Source organism: Rissa tridactyla, chromosome 5 (genome assembly GCF_028500815.1).
Source record: "Rissa tridactyla isolate bRisTri1 chromosome 5, bRisTri1.patW.cur.20221130, whole genome shotgun sequence".
NCBI classification, from domain to species: domain Eukaryota; kingdom Metazoa; phylum Chordata; class Aves; order Charadriiformes; family Laridae; genus Rissa; species Rissa tridactyla.
Window position 1 is genome coordinate 32,611,233 of NC_071470.1, and position 25,497 is coordinate 32,636,729.

Below are 25,497 nucleotides of genomic sequence, written 5' to 3' on the forward strand. Positions count from 1 at the left end.
TGTTGGTTGCTTTTTATGTCCACGAGTTAGAATGCAGGGGTTTAGCAAGGAATGAGTGAAAGCTTAACAGGCCGTGGTTTGTCACTGACGCTGAGCCCTGACTTGTCACTGTGGTGCTGTCGGTGAGAACAGAGAGTATCTGCACATTCAGATTCTGCCAAACCTGATCAACCCTAGGGACCCTCGTTCGTTTTGGTAAACAAGGTGTCTTCTTGGTTACCAGTAATCACTCAAGTGTGGTAACTTCTTGTAGTTGATGTTTTTTTAGCTACTGTTGTAAAGACATTTGTTTAGGTTGAGCTTGTACAGTGACTTGAACAAAAACCTGGGGTATCTTAGCCATCCAGTTTATTTAAAACAGGGAAGAAACATCCATGTACCTTCAAATTAATTGGGAGCTTTGATTCTTCTTGTGGCATAGCATAAGAAGAAATGCTAATGATCGCTACAGTTTTGCGTGTTACAAGTCTTACTCCACATAAACATTCTCATTTGCTGAAATACTGTGATAGAACCAAATAATTTGTGTGCTGTGACACACTATGCTTATGATACAATCAATGCTTTAATTTGGAGTGTTAATCTATTATTAACACATTATTGTATGGCGTAATTTTTTTGTATAGTGTTTTGCTTTACTTAGCTTATCTTCTTTGCTTTACGTGTAAGTAGTCTAAGATTAAGTTAAAGCTAAGTGCTTCTAAGAGTCCTAAATGTTCTTCCCGTAAAGATCGGGCTGCTAAGTATTGCAGTCTTATACTTCTGTAGTGACTTATTTCGTGTTAGCCTTTTCTTTTTTTTTTCTCTAAACATAGTACACAGCTATTTTACATTGAAAATTTTAGTTTTGATGTTTCATTAAATTTAAAAATAAAGTTTCTCATGATTTCTTTTTCATGAGGAATATGTTAACATACAGCTTTTCTGGCACTAATGCCTCTCTTGCTTTCAAACCAAGTAATCCTAATGCGGGTTTCTTAAATAAACAGTGTTGAGTATGGTAAGCTACATTCACCTTGTTCAGACACTTCTGGATGTCTGTACTATCCTAGAAGCAAGGAGTATGGACTTTGCTCCTTTATGAAGAAAGTTTGTATTTTATTTCAGGGCTGGCTTGCTCTTAGGTATGTGGTTAGAACAGACACTGCAAAACATAAAGACCTCTTGTTGTCAGAACTGGCAAAGTTGAAATTAACAGTTATTCTGCAGAATCTTTTGGTGAAGCGACGTTTCTGTGTGCCTGTTCACACTTCGAATGCCTGTATGACAAGAAGTGTTTCAGCCAGCATATTTTCTTATGCTAACCTTGGAATGTTGTTCTTTGGCCCCTTCCTTTGCATTAATGAGTCTGGTTAGAAAAAAATAAAAAAAAAAAATTATAAGCAAAGTGAAAGTGTCTTGCTGTTATGGATTTTTATCTAAGAAACTCCAAGCCAGTTTCGATCTCCAGAAGATCTCTCTTTTTAGGAGGACCTGTCCATAGCAGGTAACGTCCTCTACTAGTAGGTCTCTCATTTTTGGCACACAGGCTTTGTGTGCTTCCTGGCACGTGGGTGAGAGAAACAGATTACTGTGCTGCAGCGTATCCCTCAAGACTGACTACTTGTCTGCTTTGCTCAGCTGTTCCTTAAAGTCAGGGACATCCTTCTGAGATGGCTAGCCTCTTGGGTCAAAAAATTCAGTTACTGATATTTCTGTAAATATTGGAGAGTATCAGAACGCCTTCACAGATTCTCAGGGCTTGACTTTTTGAGCCAGAAAGAGACAGTTTTTCCCCTGTCTCTACTTGCAGTGAATACCTGTTAGAGTTTGATATAACTTGAGATGGGTAAGTCCTTTTCCATTGACTTGATATATGCTATAGCTTTTACTGTAATGACATCAAAGCCCACTTAGCATGAGACATTCCTTGATTATTGAGATTTTTCTTTGATCTTTTTTTTTTCCCTCCTCCCCCTTTCCATACCTTCTGATTACCCCACCTGATTTTGGAGGTACCTCTCTTCCTTTAGTAATTATGATATTTTGTTTGGGGAAGGCTTTTGATGATCAACATTGGGTGTTGTGTTTTCTCAGATACAGTTCCCTACTTCAGGTTCTGTCATAGGCTGTATCTTAGCTTTGCCAGTGGAAAGGTTGACTACTAACCTCTAAAATGACCTTCCTATCCTGCTTTCTCTTAGGATTGACCAGAAATAGTATGTTCCAGATAGGAGAAACAAACCACAGTATGCGTACTCCATCCAGCCTTCCATTTTTGCTTTGGTTACAGTGAATTCTGAAAAGATTGGCCAAAAAAGGGTCAAGGCATTTGGAGTCTTGCTCGTGTGATCTTCTTTTATTCTGTCCAGGAGTCTTTTTGCACTTGGTATTGGCTAGCTGCTGAGTTATTGCAGCTAGGTATCGATACGAGATTTTTTTTATTTATCTTTTAAATTGCTTTGGGGAGATTGATTCTTTTCTAGTGGCTTGAGGATGATTTTCAGTGATTGTAGATTACATAGAGCCACTAGGTAGCATTTTATGTAGCTGATGGTGCTTCCATGGTGTTGGATGGTTGGAAGGGTTTCAGTGATGGCCCTTTATTGAAGCATGTGAACTGACTTAGATAATTTATCATTTGATGGTCTCCTCGGTTTATTTCCAGAGTGGATGCTGCTTGTCTCTGTACCTGGCTAGAGGATGCCTGTATATAGGTGTTAGTCGTCCTTGTGGACTTCATTAGTTATTATTAGGACTGATTCCGAGTTGTGCTTCAAATAGAATTCATTTTGAGGAACACAGTGCTTGCTGGAAAGCTAACTTCTCATATTCTTTGGATCAGTCGCTTGCCCTTCAAGACAATTTGTATCCTTTGCAGAGAGATCTAGGGGGTAGAGCTATTTTTAGCAGGTGCTAATCAAAATGGACAGCAATGTATTGAAATGGTGTTGTGGTTCCACCTCTCTAGTCAGGGGTGTTTAGGTTCCTACTCACATTTTATTTGTTGTCCTGCTTAAACAAACAAAAAATTTAATCTTAGGCATTTGGCAAGTGCTCCATTTGGATCATCTAATGCTGTGTTGTTACGGAGCCATTCAAAAATTACATTTGGTTTCAGTGAAATTTTTCTGCAATAGAGTTGCTTGTCTGAGGGACTTGGGAACCTGTTTTCAGGCAACTGAACAAGTGCAAGCAGTACGTCACACATTCACAGAGTTCAACTGCTTGCACGGACAGTTTGCTTGAACACTTAAGGAGATGTCAGGTGCGTTACAGAATTGCTTCCCACTGCTTTCTCTTTTTTTATCCTATAAATTGGGATTACAGATTGAGAGAAACGAGAAGAACAAGGCATATGCATTGACTTGTGTTGGAATAGGATGAGGTATTTGGGTTTCAATACTTCACATGCTTATTGTGAAAGCAAAAAAAAATTCAGTCTTGGCTGTTTGTGATGCACAATCTTACAAAGTGTGAACGTGCTTACAAACAGTGCACTATAAGGAGGTTGCTGTTAAGCAGCATCTTTTTTCTGCTTTCAGTAGTAGCCATTCCTAAGTAAAGGTTGGTCTTTTACATCGTTTATTTGTGTACAATTCACTATATAGATAAATGTCTTCCTGAATTTCAGAATTAATGCTAATTGTTGGTATTTTTCCTAGGTAACTTGGGAGATCGGGCATGTCTTAGCTGTACATCCCTGAGGCTGGCAAACAAAATGTAAGTAACTATGTTCTTTTTTTCTAAACTCAAAACTGTACAAACCCATCAGTTAGTATCCTATCATAGAATGTAGGTTTAAATCTTCTAGACAAAGTGTGAAAATATTAGCTTCAACTTGTGTTGCTGGCAGATTAAAGGAAGTCTGAGTATTAATCTCTTCACCTGCTTGGTTGTGTGTGGGAGAAGGAAAGTGAGGTCTTTTTTTTTCTTTTTTTTTTTTTTTACCCACTTCCTTTTTGTTTCACTTACAATGTGAAAGCAATAGAATATTAATCTTGTTCTTGAGTGATTCCAGGTGACATCAAGGTTTATCATGGGCTTCTTGCATACTTGCTCTGTGGAGTTCCATAGAATAAACATTCAGTCAAAGCTAGTTTGAAACACGTAGTTGACAGTTAGGAATGTAGATAATTTGAGTTGCATCTTTATTAAACCAGAGTAGTTTACTGTATGTTACAGCCTGGTGTGAGGCTCTCCTAGGAGATGCTGTCATATTCTGAAAAAAAAAAAAAATTCAGCCGCTGTGTGTTCTTATGGAACCTCAGGAGTTGGATGTTGTCAGAATCCAATCTCTGTTCCTGACTTGCCTCACAAGGCATAATTGTGGATATGAATTTCCTAATGCCTTTCCTTGGAATGTTAAAATACGTATTCTCTAGTTTATTTACAGTCTAACTACTCAGGAAACAGTGACTATTCTTCAGTTTCCTAAGTTTCCATCTTAACATAAGGATGTGCCTCTAGACTTAACCCTCTGATACGAAACATACAGTCATTCTTTTCTTTTTTGGTCATGTCAGTTCTATATCATTTACTGTATCATTGGTTATGACAGGATTTTTAATACATAAAGCAGTTTCAAATCTCTGTTTGCTTTTTAGTAGATTATTATATGGGGCCTCTCTTAGAAAAATGGAAATTTAGGGATTTAAGTATGTTATATGAGCAGCAGAATATTGGGACAGAAATTCTTGTTATTCTTTTGAGAAGTTTGTTGGTGGTTTTGTTTGTTTGGGATTTTTTTTTTGTTTTTTTTTTTTGTTTTGTTTTGTTTTTTTTTTTTTTACCAAAAGCTGCTGTTAATGTAATGTTGCTGCTGAAAATAAAACAAACTAGTGTCCACACCCCACATGACCCAGATCCAAAAGCAAGGGACTCTAACGATACAAGTACTGAGGACAGCTTGGGATGGAAGTTTTATGTCTGGCATACTGCTAGTGAAGGTGTGTTCAAACAGGCACATTTCTTGTGAAAATTTTTTTTCTTGCAGATTCAGAACCAGTTCTGCTGGCAGAGGTCCCTTCCTCTCTGCCTGCAGAAGAATGTAGATATATGTAGATGGAACTTGGTCTGCAGGCCTGGAACTCTGCTTTTGGGAAATGACTTAGAGTCATGATGGATTGATTTATGCAAGTGTTTTAATCTGGTTTTGAATGTGTATTTTATTTTCTTAAAGGAGCTGTAATTCTCATTTGTTAATGTCTGTGCAAGTGTGTCATTTTCCAGCTATTCAAGAAAATATTTTGTGTAGCTGTGTATGTTTCAGCAGTTGCCTGACCATTGAATTGTTAGTTGCTTGAAATTTTAGTTTAAGCTAAAAAATAAAAATACTTGTTTAAAAAGTAATAATTTAGTCTTTTATTTGTACAAAGCTCCATTTGAATAACATTAAATGGATAAAACCACCGAAGTAACATAAAGTTCCTTGAATGCATGTGATAAGTATATAAAGTGCTTCTGGCTGAAAATTGAATGAGTGAGGCTAATACTTCTAAGTGTTCAATAAACTTTTTTTTTTCTCCTTGAATTGTTACTCATCCTTGAATTGTTACTCATAGCTGTTGAGCCACTTGCACCTATTTTCTGTCCACTGACTGAAGGCAAATACATATTCTGGTCTTGTTTTGGTAGTACAAGGGCTCAGTGAAGAAACACCGCAGTCCTTTCCATCCTGTAGACAACTTAATGCTGGTGTTTCAATTTGAGGGACACCTAATGGGACTCATTTATATAAAATATTTTAGCTGCTGTTTTAAGTTTGTCATGTCCTTTTATAAAAGTGTGTACGATCCTACTTGCGTATAGTCATTAGTTCTTCTGTGTGTATGATGAGTGTTTGGGGTGTTCGAGCAATGCTTTCCTTCTAACTTCAGTTTACATTTAATTAAACAAAAAGAACAAAATTCGGAATAATGTAGAAGAGCATTGGTTCTGTGTGCCCCAGCTTAGTACCATGATGGAAGCTTGTGCATGAAGTTTTTGATGAAAAAGGAAAACTAGATGCATGGAGACAGCAAAAGCGGAACTCTAAACAAATCATATTTCTCTGATAATAATTCTTTTCCTCTAACTCAGCACCTATCCCAAGTCTCCAACTTGTATTTTTTTCTCGAGTAATTTGTTCAAACGGGAGAAGTAATAGAAGGAGCTTTATGTTACTTATGGATTTACGGGTTTATTTTCAAATGTAGCTTTCTAAATGGAAAGGACTTCTGGTTGCTACTCTTTATCTAATTGGAGTGAAATAAGCTACCTTTTCAAAGTTGTTTAATGGAACATTCCATGCAGGTTATTTTTTTGTCATGAAGTAAGGCCAAGCGTTCTTTTCAGGTATAGACATCCTGATCTTGAGAATCACAGTTGAGTGTTTTTTCAAATGATATTTTTCAAATGATGCATTTTATAAATACATAAATTTATGAAACTATAGAAATATATTATGTATAAATAGCTTATGATCTCTTGGTAATTCTTGAATGCTTTTTTCTTTTGAAGGACTGTACACTTTAAATATTGCACTAGTGTCCCTCCTGTTTACGCATACTCCAAAAAAGATCGCTACTGTTGTTGGACTAGAGGATCTGAACAAATACACTTTACTCTTACAAGTTCTTTTGGCTCATGGACGCCACTAGCAACGATGGGTGTTTTAGGTCCCCAGTATCTTCCAGTTAGGTGGTGGCATTCTTCACGTCCCCTTCGAGATGACTCCATAGTTGAAAAGTCACTGAAGTCCTTAAAGGACAAAAACAAGAAGTTGGAAGAAGGAGGTCCTGTATACAGTCCAACAGAAGTGGAAGTTGTGAAAAAATCTCTTGGACAGAGGATTGTGGACGAACTGAAGCACTATTACCATGGTTTCCGGTTACTGTGGATTGACACAAAAATAGCTGCAAGGATGCTCTGGCGAATACTTCATGGAAACACTTTGTCTCGTCGAGAACGGAGACAGGTACTGAGTAAATAGCAATTCTATTTGAATATCCTCAGCAATTGCTCTGTTTTATTTGAACTGAGTTGGTTCTTTCTGTTGTCTTCTGTTCCTAGAATTAAAATCGTTAGGTTTATTTCCCTCCTCCTCCCTATGTGGACACTAAAAATTTTGGTTATGACTCCAAAACGTTTTAGTCTTGTTCCTCAATGTTGAAGATAAATTCCATGTTTTCTAGTTGGAACAGCAGGAGATTCTTTTGTTTTGTCATGTGGATAGCAGTTGTGGTTTGCTCTCAAGTTCCCATCCATGTGCTGTACGTCCATGTGTGTACATGGTCACTTTCTCTGCTTTTTCATTCCAGCTGGAAAAATAGAGGGAAAACACTTCTAGTAAAGGCTGGATCTGTGCTCATTCTGTTGTGTTCTTCTAAACAGAAGAAAAGCTGCAGGCTGAAATGCATGATTGATAGCCAGATACTAGTACTATCTCAGTTATAAATGTATTTCTGAGATAATTTTAGTTCAAAGAAGATAATATGAGGGAAGTTTTTGTTTCATACTTCTGTTTTTCTTTATAGCATGTAGCTTACATCTATGAAACTGTAAAGATGCAACTGATGATTTTAAAGAAAAAGGAAGATGGGAGTGCTTTCAAATTAGGATAACATACATGCATTTCAATAGAAATTTCAGTTTGTGGATGAAGTAAATATGCTTATTGAACTGGGATTAAAAGATATGTGGATATTTAAAAACATTTGACGTGAGCTTATATATGGAAAGACTGCTAATGATAAGCTGTTTTAAAACTGGCGTAGCTTAAAACCATTTTTTTCTGAAAGAATGCATTGGTATTCAACTTCACCAGTTCATGAGCAATATGTCAAACATACTGATTTAATAGTTCTCATTTTCTTTTTTTTTAAAGACAAGATGTTTAAGCAGTTTATACAGGTAAAATATTAGAGTCTGTCTTCCTGCCTTTTTAGAAAAGAAAGAAAGCATTTCAGCTGTTGCTGGAAATAAAAAAAAGTGCTGGAAGAAATGTTGCAGAGTGAAAAATATATGTGCTCTGGCAGCAGGAGCGAATAGTGTGGCTTGCAGTTCTGGTCCAGTTCTCTGCAGTTTGTACACTGTACATGCAATGTGTTAGGTTCACATCTCGGTCTTCAAAAATTATGTTAAATGATCAAAAATAGGAATATTTGTTTCTGATAAAATTTCGTACATAGTTGAACATTTTCATTTGTAATTTAAAAACATCATATCTTAATGCAGTATGCAGAAGGTTTTTTTCCTGTGTTCTCAAACAACAACAATTGTTAAATGCACATACAGCAGTTTTCATCTGTGATTACATTTGGTCTCTCTACAACAGCACTGGTTGATAGTATTTGGTCTCAGCATCTTCACGCTACTTATTTTTGCTCTCTTCCTTATGCTGTAAAAGAGTATGCTTGGCAGCTGATCCAGTTGAAACGTTGCTCAGCAATAAATATAACAGTCTGCACTGACGTAAGAGAGGGGATTATGTCGTGCCAAGAAAGAGTAACTGAGGATAGAGGGGGATGAGGACTGCAGCACTTCTCAAAGTAGCAGTTCTGGCTTGTGCTGGCTGATTGAGAGCTTTGGGAAAGTTGGAACACCAAGTGAGACAAATTAATTCATGGTTTAAAACAGAATCAGAAGTCCTCTGGAGGGAAAGATTGGAACCATTGGTTTTTCTGCCTGGTTCATGTTCACTGAGCCGTACTTCTGAGAAATTATACAAACAACGGTAAAATATGAATATCATGGAAATATTTCTGTTGAAAGGTCAGGACTGTATTCTAGAAGGCATGAACCTTTAGAAGCAATATGTTATCTTTGGACACACATGCATTATTCCATGAGTAGATGGATTTATTCATTTGGTTGTCCTTTAGTTTCATCATCTAGTGGTGATAGAGCTGTCTTTCTCACATTTATGTAGTGGTCTGGCATTTGGCCTTCCTCAATTTTTTTTTGGGCAGATATGCGATTTCAGTATAATTTTGCTTATTTTAAATAAAATAGAAATTTATTGTGCAGGTATAAATTAGTGTTTACATTGATGTAGCCTGTGTCTTATCTAATGATGTGCGCATGTGTCTGTGAGTGTGCAATACAGTGTAGAAAATGTAGAGAAAAAGTTTTAAGAACAACAGTAATGTTATTTCTCAATCTAGGTTTTGTGTTTTCTTTATATGGATGTAGAGGATGTCCTCTCTCTTGAATGGAATCATGGTAGGCTTAGAACCCAGGGTCAGTGAAAAGTAAACCAGCCTACAGCTGAACAAAACCATTTACATGTGCTTTTTTTAAACCTTATTTTAAGTTTGTTTCAATACAGTTCATTTTTTATGAGTTCAGCCTTGAGTTGTAGTATACTGACTGATTTAAAGAAGTCTCAAAACTTTGATGCCAGATTAGCTACAACTTTGCAAAAGTTGCTCCTGAACTTTAAAAAAAATATATAAATATTTGAAGTACATACTGCTTTAAATGTATTAAACTGCATATGAACTGACAGTCCTAGAGAAATCTTATCTTCATGCAGACTGACAAATGAGTTATTTCTGCCTGCCCTTTCCTTCCTCTTTGGAGGCAATAATGGAAAGATATCCAAGCAATCTAACCACATTAACAAGCTAATTGCAGCATGGCTAATGCAAGCGAGCTATTGCTTATATAAACCAAAAGTTGGTTCCAAAATTCTGCTTGTACAATTGCTGGTAGGGTCTGGATTCAACAGGATCACATATCTACACTTAGGAGAGAAGGCAGGAAGAAATAAAACATGCAAAATATGATACTGGCTGTCGAAGACTAATTGCTATAGTGCTGCCTCCTACAGCAGGATGGTTCAGAACATGGAAATGAGATGGCAAACACTATGGAGTTTGTGGCAAGTATATAAGCTTTACAAACTCTTTAAGCTTGCAGAGGAGGGAGGAGTGGAGTACATGAACTGTAGCAGCAGACAGAGAGTAGTCACAAGTTTTTCATGCTGTGCTGCCAAATAATGTGTGTGTAATCATGCACCATTGTATTAGGTTCCTGAGCAAAGTTGTTTCCCTTGAGTTAGCAGAGGGTGCAGTTTCATGATTTATGTAAGCTGATCTAGGATGGTGCTGCTGCAAAAAATGCCAGTCCTGTTTGGTGCTTAAATCAAGTTTTCCAACACTTTCCCACCCTTGCCCCTGGCTTTTGGGTAGTACTGATTCCTTTTTGCTTGTCTGTGTATGTATTTATGGATTTTGCCTTGTACAAATACTTGCACTTGCTGTCTAAAAATAGATACTGAATAGAAATAGAAACTTTGTACTGCACTTTATGGAAGTTCTTGAGGTTTTTTCTTTTAGGGAAAATGTACTTGTTCTTCTGACTTTTAACATTTTCTTCCATAATGTCTTACATCTTTTTGAATTCCCTGGTAGTCATTTAACTTCTGTTGTTGGAATGAACGGAAAAATCTCTGAGCCTGTAAACAATGGACCAAAGCATCCCTTCTGGGAAACTGAATTTTTTATATACAAAGAAAAATGTCGGACTTTGGATCTGTGGAGTTTGTGCATTCCTCAAACAGTATTTGGTTGGTTTTATGCTAAGAAAATGATGGTTGAAGTTTTACTGAGTTTGTATTCCAGCAAAACATTCCTGATGACATGCAAGCTATACTGGCTGTTGCTGCTGCTCCCCCCATGGATTGGCATGAGCTGTGGGGAGGGGATGGAAGGGGAAGCATGCTTTTACTTTTGTAATAGCATTTATGTTGCCGTTTTTTCCCAATCATACCTGTGTTTATCAAGTCATGATACTGAATGACGCTGCTGTGGCAGTACTGTACTGTAGCGTGTGTCTGATTTAGGAACTGTGTGTATTCCCAATAACTGGTTATTTGCTTCGTAAAATGATGCAGAGTCAAGCAAGATCTGCACTCCCCCATATAACACAACTTAGTAAGCTTCCAACGAATACTGAAGGATTTGATTATAGACCGCACAGCCTAATAATACATTTGTGGGTGTACAGAAATCAGAAGGACAGTATTTATTTTATGCAGTTCAAGATTCGGTAACTAATGCATTGGCCTGCTTCAGAGGATTACTGCTCTAGAAAAGCAGTGATTTTACAAAAAAAAGAATCTACCAAGCTGGGCTCATTACCCTGGATTTAAATGTACATTACAATTGTTATAAGGCAGAGGGGGAGGGATCTTTCATTTTATTCTTGATTACTTAGTCCATAGTAGCTCATGCATGTAAGAAGTGGTAGAGCACAAATGAAGATGAATAAAAGAAGTTAAGCAGCTTTAACGACAACAAATGACCACCTCCTGTTTTCAGGTGCTTTTAAGAGGTTTAAATGAGATACTTGTTCAGTAATCCTATTGAGACACAGTGAGGCTTTTGAAATACTTTCTATAGTGTTGAAAACTGGTGAAACTCTGGCACTCTGTAGTATATAGCAACTTGAAGAAAAAGATACTAAAAACTGACTTTGTCACATCCTTTTAATGTGTTATTTTAAATTTCCTTTCTAACAAATATATGTGAGCTTAAGTGATAGTGTGGATGATCATATCAAGTATTTTTAAAATAAATATTAAAAATTTTGCTTATCTACTCCTTTTTTTGTTTGTTTTCCTTCCAGTTTCTTCGAATATGTGCTGATCTCTTCCGCTTGGTCCCTTTCCTAGTTTTTCTTGTTGTCCCGTTTATGGAATTTTTGCTTCCAGTAGCTCTTAAGTTGTTCCCTAACATGCTTCCGTCAACATTTGAGACAAAGTCTAAAAAGGTAAGCAGGTCTGAATTTATAATCCAGTAATATGTTTTGAAAAAATTAGAGCTTTCCTTGGTAAAGAAAGAAATTAGAAAAATTCTAGAAACTAGAAATATTCTAAAAATTATGATTTTTTTTCTTTTTTTTTTTGAGTATTGGGGAAACGCTTTTGTTATCTTTATGTCGTTTTGATGATCTTGCTGTTAACATATAATAATTAACCAGTGGCATCCTGGTTTACTTTTTTATATGAGCAAGTGCTATCAGGGCTGTAAGCTTCTCTTGTCTTTTTTGCAATCCTCATCTCCATTTTCTATGACTCATAAAGCAGAAATGAAAGCTATGAAACTTTATTTCTTTCTAGTTTGTATTAAAATGGTCAGACTTTGTTTTAATATTTGTAGTACTTATTCTTGACTCAAGTTTTTTGTATGATTTCTTAATATTTAAAATAGATTTTGTGCATAGTTTTGTTTAAACTTTATTTCTTTTAGTTAAGTGTTCTCAGAATTGTTTAGAGCTTTGTAAAAACACACCAAAAAGCCCCACAAGTTCTCATTTTCAGAGCACACAGTACTTACATGAGGTTCATACATAATGAGCTCCCAGTCAGTCACAGATATAATCAGTCATGATTGTATACTTAGTATAAATAACCATTAATTTAAATTCTGTGATACATTCCTCTTTGTTTGGATGAGATGTAGTGTAGGATTTCTGTGCTGGATACAAGAGTTGGGAATTAAACAAAGCAGTTGCTTAGTTTCTATTTTTTTGTTACTAATTCAGAGGGTGCCTGTTAGTTTTCGCAGGTGAGGCCACTCATGGTGCACTTCACTCTGTTGGCATTGCATCTCATGCTGCATGGAGGTTTGAGTTGACTAACCTATTTTTCAGTATGATCTGGGGATCTTTGGTAAGAGTGAATGTTCTCTTGTGATGTGTTGTGTTACAGCAGAAGTTCAGAGTTACTCCACATAACTTGTCTGGGCACAGAAGAAGTGGTGTTTAGTGCACATATTTCTGGAAAGAACTTTCAAAACCGAGTATTTTTTTAACAGGAGGAAAGATTGAAGAAACAATTGAGAGTAAAGCTTGAATTGGCTAAATTCCTTCAAGACACAATTGAGGAGATGGCCTTAAAAAATAAAGCAGCCAAAGGAAACGTTACGAAAGATTTTTCAACATTCTTTCAAAAGGTAAATTTTTAAAAAATTTATTTTCTCTTCCTACCAAAAAAATAGCTTGGTGTTTTGTTTGGTCTATGGTAATCATCTGATACCTTTATTCTGTTGGATTTGAAGAAGCAGAATGTAATAGGTTTTTTTAGGATAGATTTTGGTTTTGCAAGTAATACTTCAGTGTGCTGAAGTTTTACTATTCTTAGCTTTGGCATTCTAGCTGGTACTTTGACTCTCTGTTTTATTCTAGAAGCAGTGTATTTCTGCTCATTCACTTCTTGTTCTCTTTGTTAATAAGTTAATTCTAACATAATTATGCACTCAGTGATTACTTACGTAGTTTTGGACTTTTTTTTTTTTTTGAACACTGAGTGTAAAAACTGGGAGGAAGGAGTTATTTTTGAATTAACTGATTAAGACTTGTTGGGGGTAAAGTAAAACTTGGTTTTGGTCAAAATTAATTCTGTGCATTTAAAAACTGTTTTTATAAGCAGTTGCTGTACTGCTGAAATCCTTTTGGATAGTGACTAGAATGTGGTATAATCTGGGGTTTTCCTAGAATGTGAGTGCAGTGTTTGGTGCAAAATTTCTCTGTTCATAAGCAGTTGCTGACAGACTAAATGTCAGTTACCTGCCTCCTATATTGATAGCCTTTAGATTTGACAGCGTTTCCTTTCACCGAGTTGTAGGTAGGGGTTAGGTATTCCCTGGAGGGATGAAAAATACCTTCTTAAATCAGGGTAGGATTTATCTCACGCTTCTGATTGCTCTTAATTGTGGGACTGTCCAGTAAGAGATTGAGCCAACAACCATCACTAGGTGCTTTGTTGGACGTAAAAGTGTAACCCCTTCCTTTGGGGAGAGTATGTATTTGCACAGAAAAGGACATATAAGTCTGGGGATTCCACACCTGAATTTTACAAATCCGGTCAGCTCGCTTGAGCTTTTCCTGCTTCTCAGTGCTGAGAATAAAGTTTTAAAGGGTGGGGTAATAAGATCAAGTTGTTAGTGCCGTGTAGGTTAGCTCAGATGATAATGTTGGTGGGTTTTGCCAGTTGGTATCTGCTTGCAAAGTCCAGGTACTTTGAAGCTTCTATGCTTCTGTTCTTTTTCATGTGCAGAACATTTTAAGTGGTTAGCTATAGCAGTTAGTAGCTGAAGCACTGACGCTGCAGACTCTGGGAGCATGCCACTGCCATGCTTCATGTTTGGAACATTTAATTTTCTTCTGAAAGAACAGCTACTGAGAATTTACATTTGGCGGTTAATTTCTGTGGAAATAAATGACGTATCACTCAGCATTTGCTGGAGGAAGTCCCAAGTTCCTCTGACTAAAAAGAAGTTTCAAGCCCTGCATTTCTTATGTGTGGGTGTTCTTTTTACAGCTATGTATTTCTCATTTGTGCCATGGAGACAAAACTTTATTGATCTCATTTCACTGTACTAGATAATAAATGTCAGAGCAAGAAGAAGCTTAAATGTTTCCCACCTTTTTACGATTCTTTTATAGCTGCTTCTGCAGTGAAGTATTTGGTGCTGCAAGTACCATTGATTACAGGCTTAACATATTTGCTTCAGAATTCCAGAATTTATCTGTGTTGCTTTGTAGTTAGTGATGTACTAGAAAGTTTCAGTTTGTACTCTCAAGAAACAAATGCTTGGCTCTGACAAAATTCAGCTTTAAACAAGGAAGAAAAAGTTTCTCTATTTTTAAAATTCCATTTTTGGCTCCTGTAGTGAAGGAGCTGTTGAAGTGGAATAACAAGGCCTTTGACCTTTGTTTCTCTGAGTTGTTTTTTCTGCTGCACAAGTATCCTGGAGGTTAATGGACTCAAGATCATCTTGTCTTCCAAATTTTTATCTTTCCCTGTATTCAGTAGCTGTTCACTAAAAGACTTGAGTTGGCAAATAAAACAGGTAGGCATAATAAATCAGGCTGTATAGGTACTGTTAGGTTTTCGGACTGTACTTGATGTCACTTAGCTTATGTTTTCTTTACAGGGCTTAATAAAACGTAGAGGGTTTGGGAAAAGTGTGTTTTGGATATCTACATATTTACTGTTTAGACTGAAGGTGTTAAGTGACTGGGAGGACTTCATTGTTAAGTTCCGTAGGTTTTGGATTCAGTTATATCACTAATAAGCACTTGCTGGTATCCTTAAAATAGAAAAATCAACATTTATACAGGTGATAATGTTTTACTATGACCTGATGAGTCTAGGGAATGATTTTTTTTCTACTACTTTGAACTGTTATTTCTGCTTCCAGTATTTGGATTTAATTACTGTGAAATGCCACTTGGCAACACATAACTTAAAAGCTTAAGTTTACATTTGTACAAGCCGTTACTTAGAACCTTCCATCAAGAAGGATGCAGAGTCCTTTCCCAAATAGTAGTTTATATTTTGGAATAACGTCAAGTACAAGTGCATTTGCATTGAGGTGCCATAAAACAGCTAGGAACTGGAAGCAAAACAGTATTGTAACCATTGTGGTTGTGGAGAGAATGTAGGTGTCCAAATTTGTGTTTCATGGGGACGCTGATGTCGCAAAATTTTTGCCATTGGACGTACTTCTCACTTTACCTTTACAAGGTGATGCTTTTAAACTGCTTTTATGTTTAGTAAGTATGGCACCAGAAATAATACTTGTCACCGTGACTTCTGTAGCAACTATTTATTCGTTCAGATTGTCTTTTTTTTTTTTTTTTTTTTGAGGTATCTCATAGCGGTGCCAACTCAGTGCTTATTAGTATACAGATGCATTTAATTTTTATTTCTGTTAGTTTTATCTTAAGTAATTTTTCATGTTGTTGGAAACTATCAACGTGATCAATTCTTTTGCCTTTCACAGTAAGTTGTGGGGTTTTTTTAATTTCTTTCATGTCTTCCTTGTGTCCTATTTCCTATCCCAAAATTGATGCAAAGTACTTGACAAATGAGGAGAATATTTTTATTGTTCAAAGTAGTGCCCAATCATAACATTTGCTTTGAAAAGCTTTGTGTGTGTTTGTTTTTTCTTACAGATCAGGGAAACTGGTGAAAGACCCAGTAATGAGGAGATCTTAAGGTTCTCTAAACTGTTTGAAGATGAGTTGACTCTGGACAATCTAACCAGGCCTCAGTTGGTGGCACTTTGTAAATTGTTGGAACTTCAGTCAATTGGGACAAACAACTTTCTGCGCTTCCAGCTGACTATGAGGTTGAGAACCATAAAAGCAGATGACAAAGTGAGTCATTCTAATTAGGCACTGGTTAATAATTTTGACATGTAAGGCTAATGAGTGTGTGTGGATAGATGTATATCTTTCTAGGCATTTTCCTTTTTTGTCTTAATCATCTTATTTTTGACCTAACTTAGAAAGAAAAGACTTGAAGAGCTCAAAATCAGAAGTGTCCTTATTTGTATAGAAAAAGCTGACTTTTTTTTCAATTTACCATTAATTGCAATGAATGTAATTATGTTAAAAAGAAAAGCATTTCTATGAAACTATAATTTGTAAGGGAGCTGATAGAAATACTATCTTAGAGAGACTGACATTACCATTATGGAGCCATTAAGAGTACAGTATAATATTCACTATTTAAAAAGTGGAGGTTATTTTGTGTTATCACAGCAGCCTCTAGTGGCTGTTATAAAAATACGGACTTCTGAGTGTGCATTGGCAGTGCACCATTGATGGTGGTTCTTCAGTTTTGAGCTGTTACATGTTGAAGTTTATTTTATGCTTTGTGCAGCTAATTGCTGATGAAGGAGTTGATAGCCTGACTGTTAAAGAACTGCAGGCAGCATGTCGTGCCCGAGGTATGAGAGCTCTTGGTGTGACAGAGGAGCGTCTCAAGGAACAGCTTAAACAGGTATGTTTTTGCAAGACTGAATACACAGACCTAACTTCAGTTGCTGTCTCTGGTTTTTGTTATGATTCTGAGAAGTCATTTTGCTTCTGTTCTCATTAAAGGCTTGGCTAAAACAGTCTTCCTCCTTAATAAGCTTTTGTCATGTGTGTCAGTACATGTGTAAATATGTAGTAGCAGTGGGCTTCTGGTTTTTGACTGGGCCGTGATGTTTTGATGATGTAATTAGATACTTAGACATAAAGATATCCCAAATATGTTTGCAATTTTTGCAGTTTATTTTGTTAATTATTTGTATTACTTTGTAAAGAACTTTTCTCCAAGTAGATTAGTTTCTTGTCTTTTGGTGTTGCCTGGTTTAGAGTAAGGCGCATATGAAACAAAACACTTTTTCAAATATTCATTCAATACTTCTTGAAATACTTCTTTGAACAAAATACTTCATATATTTCAATGTGATTGCTGTAATTCTTAGCTGCTTATAGCGTGTAGTTCCTGTGCTGGGATATTGACTGATAAGTAGTGGTAAAAAAAAAAATCAGTATTTACTTTTTTGTGTATGCTTCCCTTGATCTGTAAAAAAGAAAAATATCCAAAAGTTGAAGATTTGTTTTATGTGTTGCATTTATAGTGGTTAGACCTGCACCTGAACCAGGAAATCCCTACTTCGTTGCTTATTTTATCCAGAGCCATGTATCTTCCCGATACCCTTTCTCCAGCTGATCAGCTCAAAACAACACTTCAAACACTGCCAGAGAGTGTTGTAAGTATTGATGTACATAGTCTGTAACCAGCTTTCAGTATCATTGCTGAAGTAGATGTTCTTCTTGGTTCCTTTCTTTTTGTTGAAAAACTAAACCATAGACCAATTATATAGAGACCTTCAAACACGGGAGAAGTTGGATAATATGTGGAGGGGTCTGAGAATAAAGCAAATAAAAGGCAGTATTTCATTGCATGTTACTAGATAGTAATAGCGTAAGAAAATTTAGAATACACTTTTTACTTTTATAAAAAACAGTCTACGATCTAGGCAATATAAAGACATTAATAAATGAAAATGTTGACGATGATGTGTAGAGAGAGAAATGATCTGAGTAGATTATTGGTAATTTGAGAGAAAGAGAATGAAGAACATGTACAATTTAAGGGTGGAAAGTTCTCATTTTCAAAGAAAGAGAATCCTCTTTTCCTGAGAAATGCAAAAATAGGGTAACTTGTGGGGGTTTTAACTATGTTCATTAGCCTATCTGTACTACCTGTCTCAATAAGGATATATAAACTTCTTCTGTTATGTGCACATACCTATATACAGACTTTAATAGACGACTTCAATTATTTTTAGGCCAAAGAGGCTCAAGTCAAAGTGGCAGAAGTTGAAGGTGAAAAAGTAGATAACAAAGCACGGCTGGAAGCAACGCTTCAAGAGGAGGAAGCCATCAGAAAAGAAAACGAAGAAAAGGAGATGGAAAGGTTGTCTGAAGCTGCAGAGAAAGCCAAAGAAACCCTTCAAGTTGCAGCCATGGTAAGTTCTGCTCTCAATTATTGAGAAATAAATGTCAGTGGTGTAAAATTTAGCATGTTACGAGTTACTGCCTCTGCTTTGGGTGTTGCCTGCCAGCAACTGGACTTTAAATCCACAAATGGAAGATGTGGGAGAATTATTAAAACAAATTGCAACATAGAAGGGTTCGCTGTGAAACATAAGAGATTGTCTCAGTTTTGGGTATCTTTGATTTCTCTTTCCGTTTAGAGTAGTAAGAGAAGCCTTTTATTCCTCTAGCACAGGTAGTGGGTTGGTTTGTTTTTTGATTTACCCCACCCCATACTTTAAATGTTCATATCTTTGGCTTTTTCTATTTGTCATTAACCTGGTAATGTCATTTTATATTAATTGACTATGAAAGCTGCTGGCCTGCTTTACTGGTGAATTAAGCTTCAGGAGTTCACAGGCGTTGTTCGTTAAGTGCAAGTGGGTATTTTAATGTGAAACAGCTCAATATGCTGCAGTTTTTCAACGTCTTCTCATAAAAATGTCTGCGTCTACTTTGGCAACTATTTCTATTTAGAGAAGTCATTCTTTACTGATGCTAATATGGATAATGTTATCTTTGTTTTAATTAAAACTTCATGGATCTTTCAAATATAGAAAGAGGTGGAATCAGCAATAGATCTTGAAGCAGCTGCTGTGCAAGTTAAAAAAAGTCATATGGCTATGGATACTGAAAAAGAACTGGCAAGGGCAGATATGGCGATGCAGTCGGAGATACTGAAAGATACAGCACCAGTATTGGAAGGCATTAAGGTAATCTGGCTAACTGTACATTTTTGTACTTTTTAATGTACAGATTCAAAACATCCATGTAAGAACCATGATAAATTGCCTGGCTGTCCTTCAGTTTTAGCTCTATCACCACGTTCTCTCAGTTAAAAACAGCTAATTAGTAGATTGCAAATTCTTAACTACCAATGCAGAAGTTGAAGTCAGCATGAAACATCTCTGAGTATCTCCTCTATCTCTCCTCTATCTATCTCTCTATCTCTCCTCTATCTATCTCTCTATCTCTCCTCTATCTATCTCTCTATCTCTCCTCTATCTATCTCTCTATCTCTCCTCTATCTCTCTATCTATGTTATTGAAACTAATATACCTATTTTGGGGGGCATTTGCACTGTCTGTAGATGTAATGGATCTATGCATGTTTAATCTGTGTATAGTTAACACATGACACTTGTGGTCATATCCCGTTAAGTCTCATGGATTTGTGTGTTCAGTTTGTTTAAATGTTTTGTAACCTGCTCCTCCTCTGCTGATAGTAGATCTTCCTTGCTCCAGACTTCCCCATTGGTCTCAAAGACCTGGGATTCCTGAAGGCCAATCATACCAGTAAAAACTGAGGAAGGCATTGACTACCTCTGCCTTTTCCGTGGCCTCTTGCACCAGAGTCCTTGTCCCATTCACCAGCAGGCCTTCATTTTCTCTTGTCTTCCTTTGGTCCTGATGTACTTGTAGAAGCCCTTCTTGTTGCCCTTCATGTTCCGCGCCAGTTTTAAATCCAGTTGGGCTTTGGCTTTCCTGAACCAATCCATGTATGCTGGGACAGTGTCTCTTTATTCCTCCTGGGTCACCTGTCCCGGCTTCCATGCCTTGTATGCTTCCTTTTCATGTTTCAGTTGTATCTTGAGTTTTGTTTGTAGCCGAGCACTTTATCTTTGTCCATGAGGTTTGATGTCAGGATTTTTCTCAGTCTCATTGTTGTTTTGCAGAATAACAAGTTGTTTGTTTTCTTTTTTTAAAAAAGTAGTTTTAATTAGAAAAATATTTTCAATTTTCCTGGACAGCATCATTATCTACCTGCTATTATTATAACATTGTTTACTTTAGAATGCTGCCAAGAATGTTTTAATGGTAATAACAAAATGGAAGTAATCCACATTTGAAATCATGCATTGTTGTGACTTGGCTGACTGTAGCTGGGTGCATGATAGTGCAGCCATGAGGAATGCTGTGGGAGGGAGACAGGCAAGGCTTGGGTAATCTTGTTTGGAAACAGCAAGGACGTGTGATGTCGCAGCTAGTTCACTCTTACCCATCTGGCATAGCATTTAAATTGCTGCCTGCCACGACACCAGTGCCGTGAGAATGTATGACACCAGGCTCGCCACAAGAAAACAAGAAGTAAAGTTAGCGTGGCATTTCTTAACCGAGGTTACAGCGTGGCCTGTCCCCTAAAGATGCTTCCAAAGATTTTAAACACCATGGAATACATTCTTCCCTCTTGGAGGAAAAATGTAAGACTCCCAGCTTCTTGAAGATGACTGATTTTTGTTTGAGACAGAGGAATTTGTTTTCAAACTGAGTTGCTTTCATTTTTTTTTTTTTTTTTGCTAAGGTGAACTATAGATATTTTATTAAAATCATAAATAAGGTTGATGCCTAGATATTGACAGTACTCTGAAACACTTTGAGTTGACAAAGGGGCTGGGTGCCTAGTTTGTGAACTGCCCCGTAGTTGTTTCTTGGAAGCGTATCATCCTTCTGCTCTGTGTTTCTGGCATTCTTGTTTGCACATGTCTTTCTGTACTGCGCTCACATGGCTGTTCAGAGTTCAGGAATTCAAAATAAAAGCTGGTGTCTGAGTAAGATTAATATGCTAACTGTAGCTATCATTATGGGATTTTAGCATTTTTAATGAATCATCTTGAATTTTTTTTTTTTTAAGTATTCAGTTGGGGGTTAGATTTTTATTCTCAGCTTTTCAAGAGACAGATATATTTCACAAACTATGGATGTTGATCCTTATTCTCACAAAGGTTGTTGAAGATAAGTTTGATTCAGCTCAGCTTCCTGAATTTTGCTCTGAAAATTTTTTTGTGTAATTTATCTTTCCTGTACGTAGTGAATCGTTTCTCAGTTGTTTGGGTTTTTCACCCAGCAAAGGAGGAAGTTAAATATTTTTAAGTGAGACAGTCAAGTACAGAATTTCAAATAGTCAGAACCCACATAATGAATCACATTAGCTGAACTTACTACTGGTGCACTTAAAAAATAACATACCATAGCAAACTAATCGCCTTAGCATTTAAGAACTCTGCATTAGCTTCAAAATGGCTATGACAATATTGACTCTGAACATGGAAAAAGAATCTTGAGTCTGTCTTTTCTGGTAAAAGACTTGAAATCTTTGAGGAAAACTGCAAATGTGCCTTTCACTGATTTGTTTATATTTTCTGTTACAGGGTGAGGAAATCACTAAGGAGGAGATTGACATGCTGAGTGATGCTTGCACCAAGCTGCAGGAACAGAAAAAATCACTAACAAAGGAAAAGGAGGAGCTTGAGGAATTGAAGGGTGATGTCCAGGAGTATAATGAGGTGAAGAATGGAGCATGGAAGTTCTTTTTTTATTTCTGTTCATGTCTAGTTTTAGCATAAATGATCCACAAATTTAAAGATTGTCTTGCTTGGATGTCTCTTAGCCTGTAGTTGGTAGCTGAGTGAATGAACTGTGTGTGGGACAATGCAGAGCCTCATTTGCTTAACATGTTTAAAGCCTAGTTAAAATTATTGGAGTAGTTCCCACCAGATGAGAATGCTGTTCCTGCTCTTATTCCCAGGATTACTAGACTAACAGGTGCTAACTAACTACTGCATGCTGCAGTTCTTTCTTATCAAGCATAGATGTCAGTATTACAGATACTTCAAGTTATGTAAAATGAATCTTATCCAATCTTACGAAAGATGTGGAAAATTCACATTTAGGGGGTGCCTGAAAAAGGCAGCAGTGTTAGAATTTATTGTTCTAATTCTGGTTTGGCTTTATATGTCTATACGTTTGCATTTCATTTACAAATGGCTGCTGTCTTGAAATGCTAGTCAAAGCTAGTAGTGTCTATTGTTGAAAATTGACACTGACAAAAGCTTTTCTCTTTCTTGACCGTTTCTTTTAGGATTTGCAAGAGATAAAAGAACTCTCTAAAACTGGCCAGGAAGAGGTAGTGGAAGAGTCAAAGGCGAGCAAGCGATTGACCAAGAGAGTGAACCGAATGATTGGGCAGATAGACAAAATTATCAATGAATTAGAGACAAGTCAAAAGACGGCGGATGTAAAGCTGGACAGTGGTGATAGTCCTGCTGCTGGGTAAGTGACTTCAGAGTACTGAATGTGTCCCTGACTGTTCAGTCTCACTTTTAAAGTGTCTGATGTGTGACTAGAAAAGAATTAGCAAATAAGTTGTTGTTTAGAGTGTTAAGGTAAATTATTTTAAAAATGTAGATTTTCTCTTTTTTAAGGTATGTTAAATATGGTTGAAATGAGGAAGAGAAAAAGCAGGTATAATTCCCCAGATGCTATTTCTAAGGGTGTTATGAAATTCAAAGTGTTGATTAGTATCTTACCATCTTGTTCATGGCTATAGTGCTAATGGTGATGCAGATGAAATCTTGCCTTTAGTCATGCTCCTCATGCCGTAGGTTTGCCAAGTGTCTTTGAAAAGGTGCAGAACAGCATGATAAGCATATTCATATTTGGGGTTCTTTAGTAGTGAAGGTGTTAGTGAGGAAAAAAATTGCAAATAAGTCTATTCTTTTTCTGGAGAGAAATGGGGGAACAGATCTAATAGAAGTAAGGAGATCACTTTACATGGTCCCTTTCTGAAAATTTGCTTCATTTCAACTTTAACAAACTTGTAGGTTTTTTTTATAGAAAGATCTTTCTTGGTGGTTTCATTGCAAAATTCATTTGTCAACACTTCTCCAGGTCTTAATGTTACTGGAGAGTCTCTCAGACAATCATATGTTGAATGGTCATATGTTCCATATTACAGGCACTGAAATACCTAAAAACTGTGACTGTAATTCTCACAGTTTACGCTTATGAATGCTGTATTAATCTTGTTTATGCGTGTGCCATTCATTAAGAGAGCTTCTCAGCTCCCATAGAGCATAACCTAACCAGAAATAAGGATTCTGCTTTTGTTGCTTCCAGTCTTGTTTTTTTCCAGTCCCCGGGGCAAACGGGGACTTTGTTTCAAATTTTGTGTAATAAGATTAAGGCAACCATATGAATGGTGCTATAGAGAAGTTGTTGATCAAAACCATCCGAATTTGTAAATTAAAAATGCAGTATAGAATCACCTTGTTCTGAATGCAGCTATACTTTATGTAATGTATGGGTTTGTGGATAATTTTGTAGGTTATTGTGGATAACTGAAAACTATTAGTTTAAATATTGCTTAATTGTCAAAGGCTTGTTTTTGAACCTTTAAGTTGTTGCAGTCATTACCAAGCCATCAAAAGTCATAGAAACAACACAAGTCGAGGACATTTAGTGGCAGTGTGAGAAATGCTTCTTGCATAAAAGTCAGTCTGTGCCCAGAGGTTAGGGACAGGTACGGAGCTGGGACTATACTAATAAAGCCCTGCTGGTTAATATTTATTGGGTTCACTGTCTCCTGCATTTCAGCTTGACCTGTGCTGGAAGACATTCTTCAAACTAACAAAACTACATAGGCTAGCAGGGGCTTTAAGCTGCAGAAGACAGACAACTTTAGCTTCATGAGATCAGTAAGCAGACAGTGGAAACATGTGAAACCTGCTAGTCATTATGTCAATTTTAGTCCTTTCTTCTACAAACTCCATTCCTTGGTATGAGCAAATGAAGCCTATTTTAACAAAATGGCTGAATTGCTGAAGTGGTTAGTTCTCAGCTTTTGTTTTCCTGTGACTTTCATTAATTTTGTATAGGCCAGCCTCTCTAAATCTAAAAGGATGACTTATATGCATGGTACTGTATCTTTGATAAATGGGGACGAGGGGACAAAGGGCATTAGATACAGTCTAGGAAGTATAGAAACTGTGGCAAACTTTATTTCAAATAATACTGGATGCCTGTATTTGTGCAATAAAACATGTGGAAACCAAAACCATGAGATTCGATGGTAAGGTAAAGATTCATTTGAAATCTGCGTGCTGATCAGTAATTCATTTTTGCTTTCTTGCACTCTATTCAGGATTATAAATAAACAATTACTGTTTTTAAAAATGACCTGCAGTGTAGTGACTTTCAATACTGCCTTTTGTCAACTTTACTCCTTTGGAGTAACTGCTTGCCGTGTACAGCTTGTGCTTCCTCTTCAGGGAGAATCTCATCAGTATTGCTGAGCTAATTAACGTGATGAGACAGATTCAGAAGATTCCAGAGGAGAAACTAACAAGGATTGCAGAGGCACTAGATGAAAACAAGGATGGCAAAATTGATATAGATAATGTTGTTAAGGTAAGTCTGTAGACTACTAAAAGAAAGTAAGGTTAAGCCATCCTTCAAACACTGTACCTGTTTTGACTTAAATTCATATTGCTGTCTTTTGCAAGAGTCTTGATGCCAGTGAGGTTTTCGGGAATATATTCTAAATAGGTCTTATAATACATGTTAGCATCTTCAGAATTTATATGGCTATTTGGGGGGGGGGGGGGCGGAATCTTTATCCTGTGTCTATTAGCCAAATTGCCTTTAAAGCTATAGGTTTTCCTATATGCATAGGACATGCATATAGGTTCTATGCATATGCATAGAACTTGACGTATGTCAAGTTCTGTAAAATATGGTGATTTTGTTATGCTGCTTATTGAATGGGAGAGAGAATGTGAAGGAGCTTTAGAACTACTTTAGGAATACCACTATTCAGCCAAAGTCTTGACATAATGTTTATAGATACACTTTACATCAACACAAGGTGTAACAGCTTCTCTTGCCTCCTTGTATACCTTAGATATTTCATTGGCACCTGTATTTCCTATGCTTGAAAGACATCAGACCATCAGCTGTTCTTTAGGTCCACTGTAAATGACTTGTGTTCTTTGCCCGCTTTGTCCTGTTGTCTTGTGAACATTCTCGGGTTTTCCCTGCGTTTCTCCTTTGTTTTCTTGTTTCTTTTTTACTTGGTGAATTTAGAGAAGTCCTGAAACTTACTTCCTTGCAAGTAATTTTCCTATTCAATACAGAAGTAGTGCTTGAAGTTAGGACACTGTGGCCAGCGAGAAAATATGGGATCAGTCTTTTGAAAGACATTTTTCCTCTCTACTGAAGCTGTCCCAGTAGTGATTATCTTCCCTGTTGCTCTGAATAGCTGTTGTACATTTAGCAACATGGGCAAAATGTACTTCTCAATTCTGCGTGTAATGCAGTATAATTCGAAGAACTTGAGGGGCTTATGCTAAGAATATGTTTGTACAGAAAGCTA

The 25,497-nt window shown here is 36.7% G+C and overlaps 1 protein-coding gene across 2 annotated transcripts in view; it reads left to right on the top strand.

Annotated features, from left to right (window-relative positions):
- LETM1 (leucine zipper and EF-hand containing transmembrane protein 1) overlaps positions 1–25,497 on the top strand; it is a 30,948-nt gene that overhangs the window by 984 nt on the left and 4,467 nt on the right. The window contains exons 2-13 of one of the 2 annotated variants that reach the window (XM_054201914.1): positions 3,645–3,702; positions 6,481–6,937; positions 11,593–11,736; positions 12,783–12,920; positions 15,928–16,131; positions 16,640–16,759; positions 17,388–17,519; positions 18,102–18,281; positions 18,906–19,061; positions 21,497–21,631; positions 22,207–22,397; positions 24,377–24,533. In XM_054201914.1, the coding sequence (XP_054057889.1) occupies positions 3,645–3,702; positions 6,481–6,937; positions 11,593–11,736; positions 12,783–12,920; positions 15,928–16,131; positions 16,640–16,759; positions 17,388–17,519; positions 18,102–18,281; positions 18,906–19,061; positions 21,497–21,631; positions 22,207–22,397; positions 24,377–24,533 (2,072 nt within the window). The remainder of the gene's footprint in view (positions 1–3,644; positions 3,703–6,480; positions 6,938–11,592; positions 11,737–12,782; positions 12,921–15,927; positions 16,132–16,639; positions 16,760–17,387; positions 17,520–18,101; positions 18,282–18,905; positions 19,062–21,496; positions 21,632–22,206; positions 22,398–24,376; positions 24,534–25,497) is intronic. The other variant, XM_054201915.1, reaches the window with a different exon arrangement.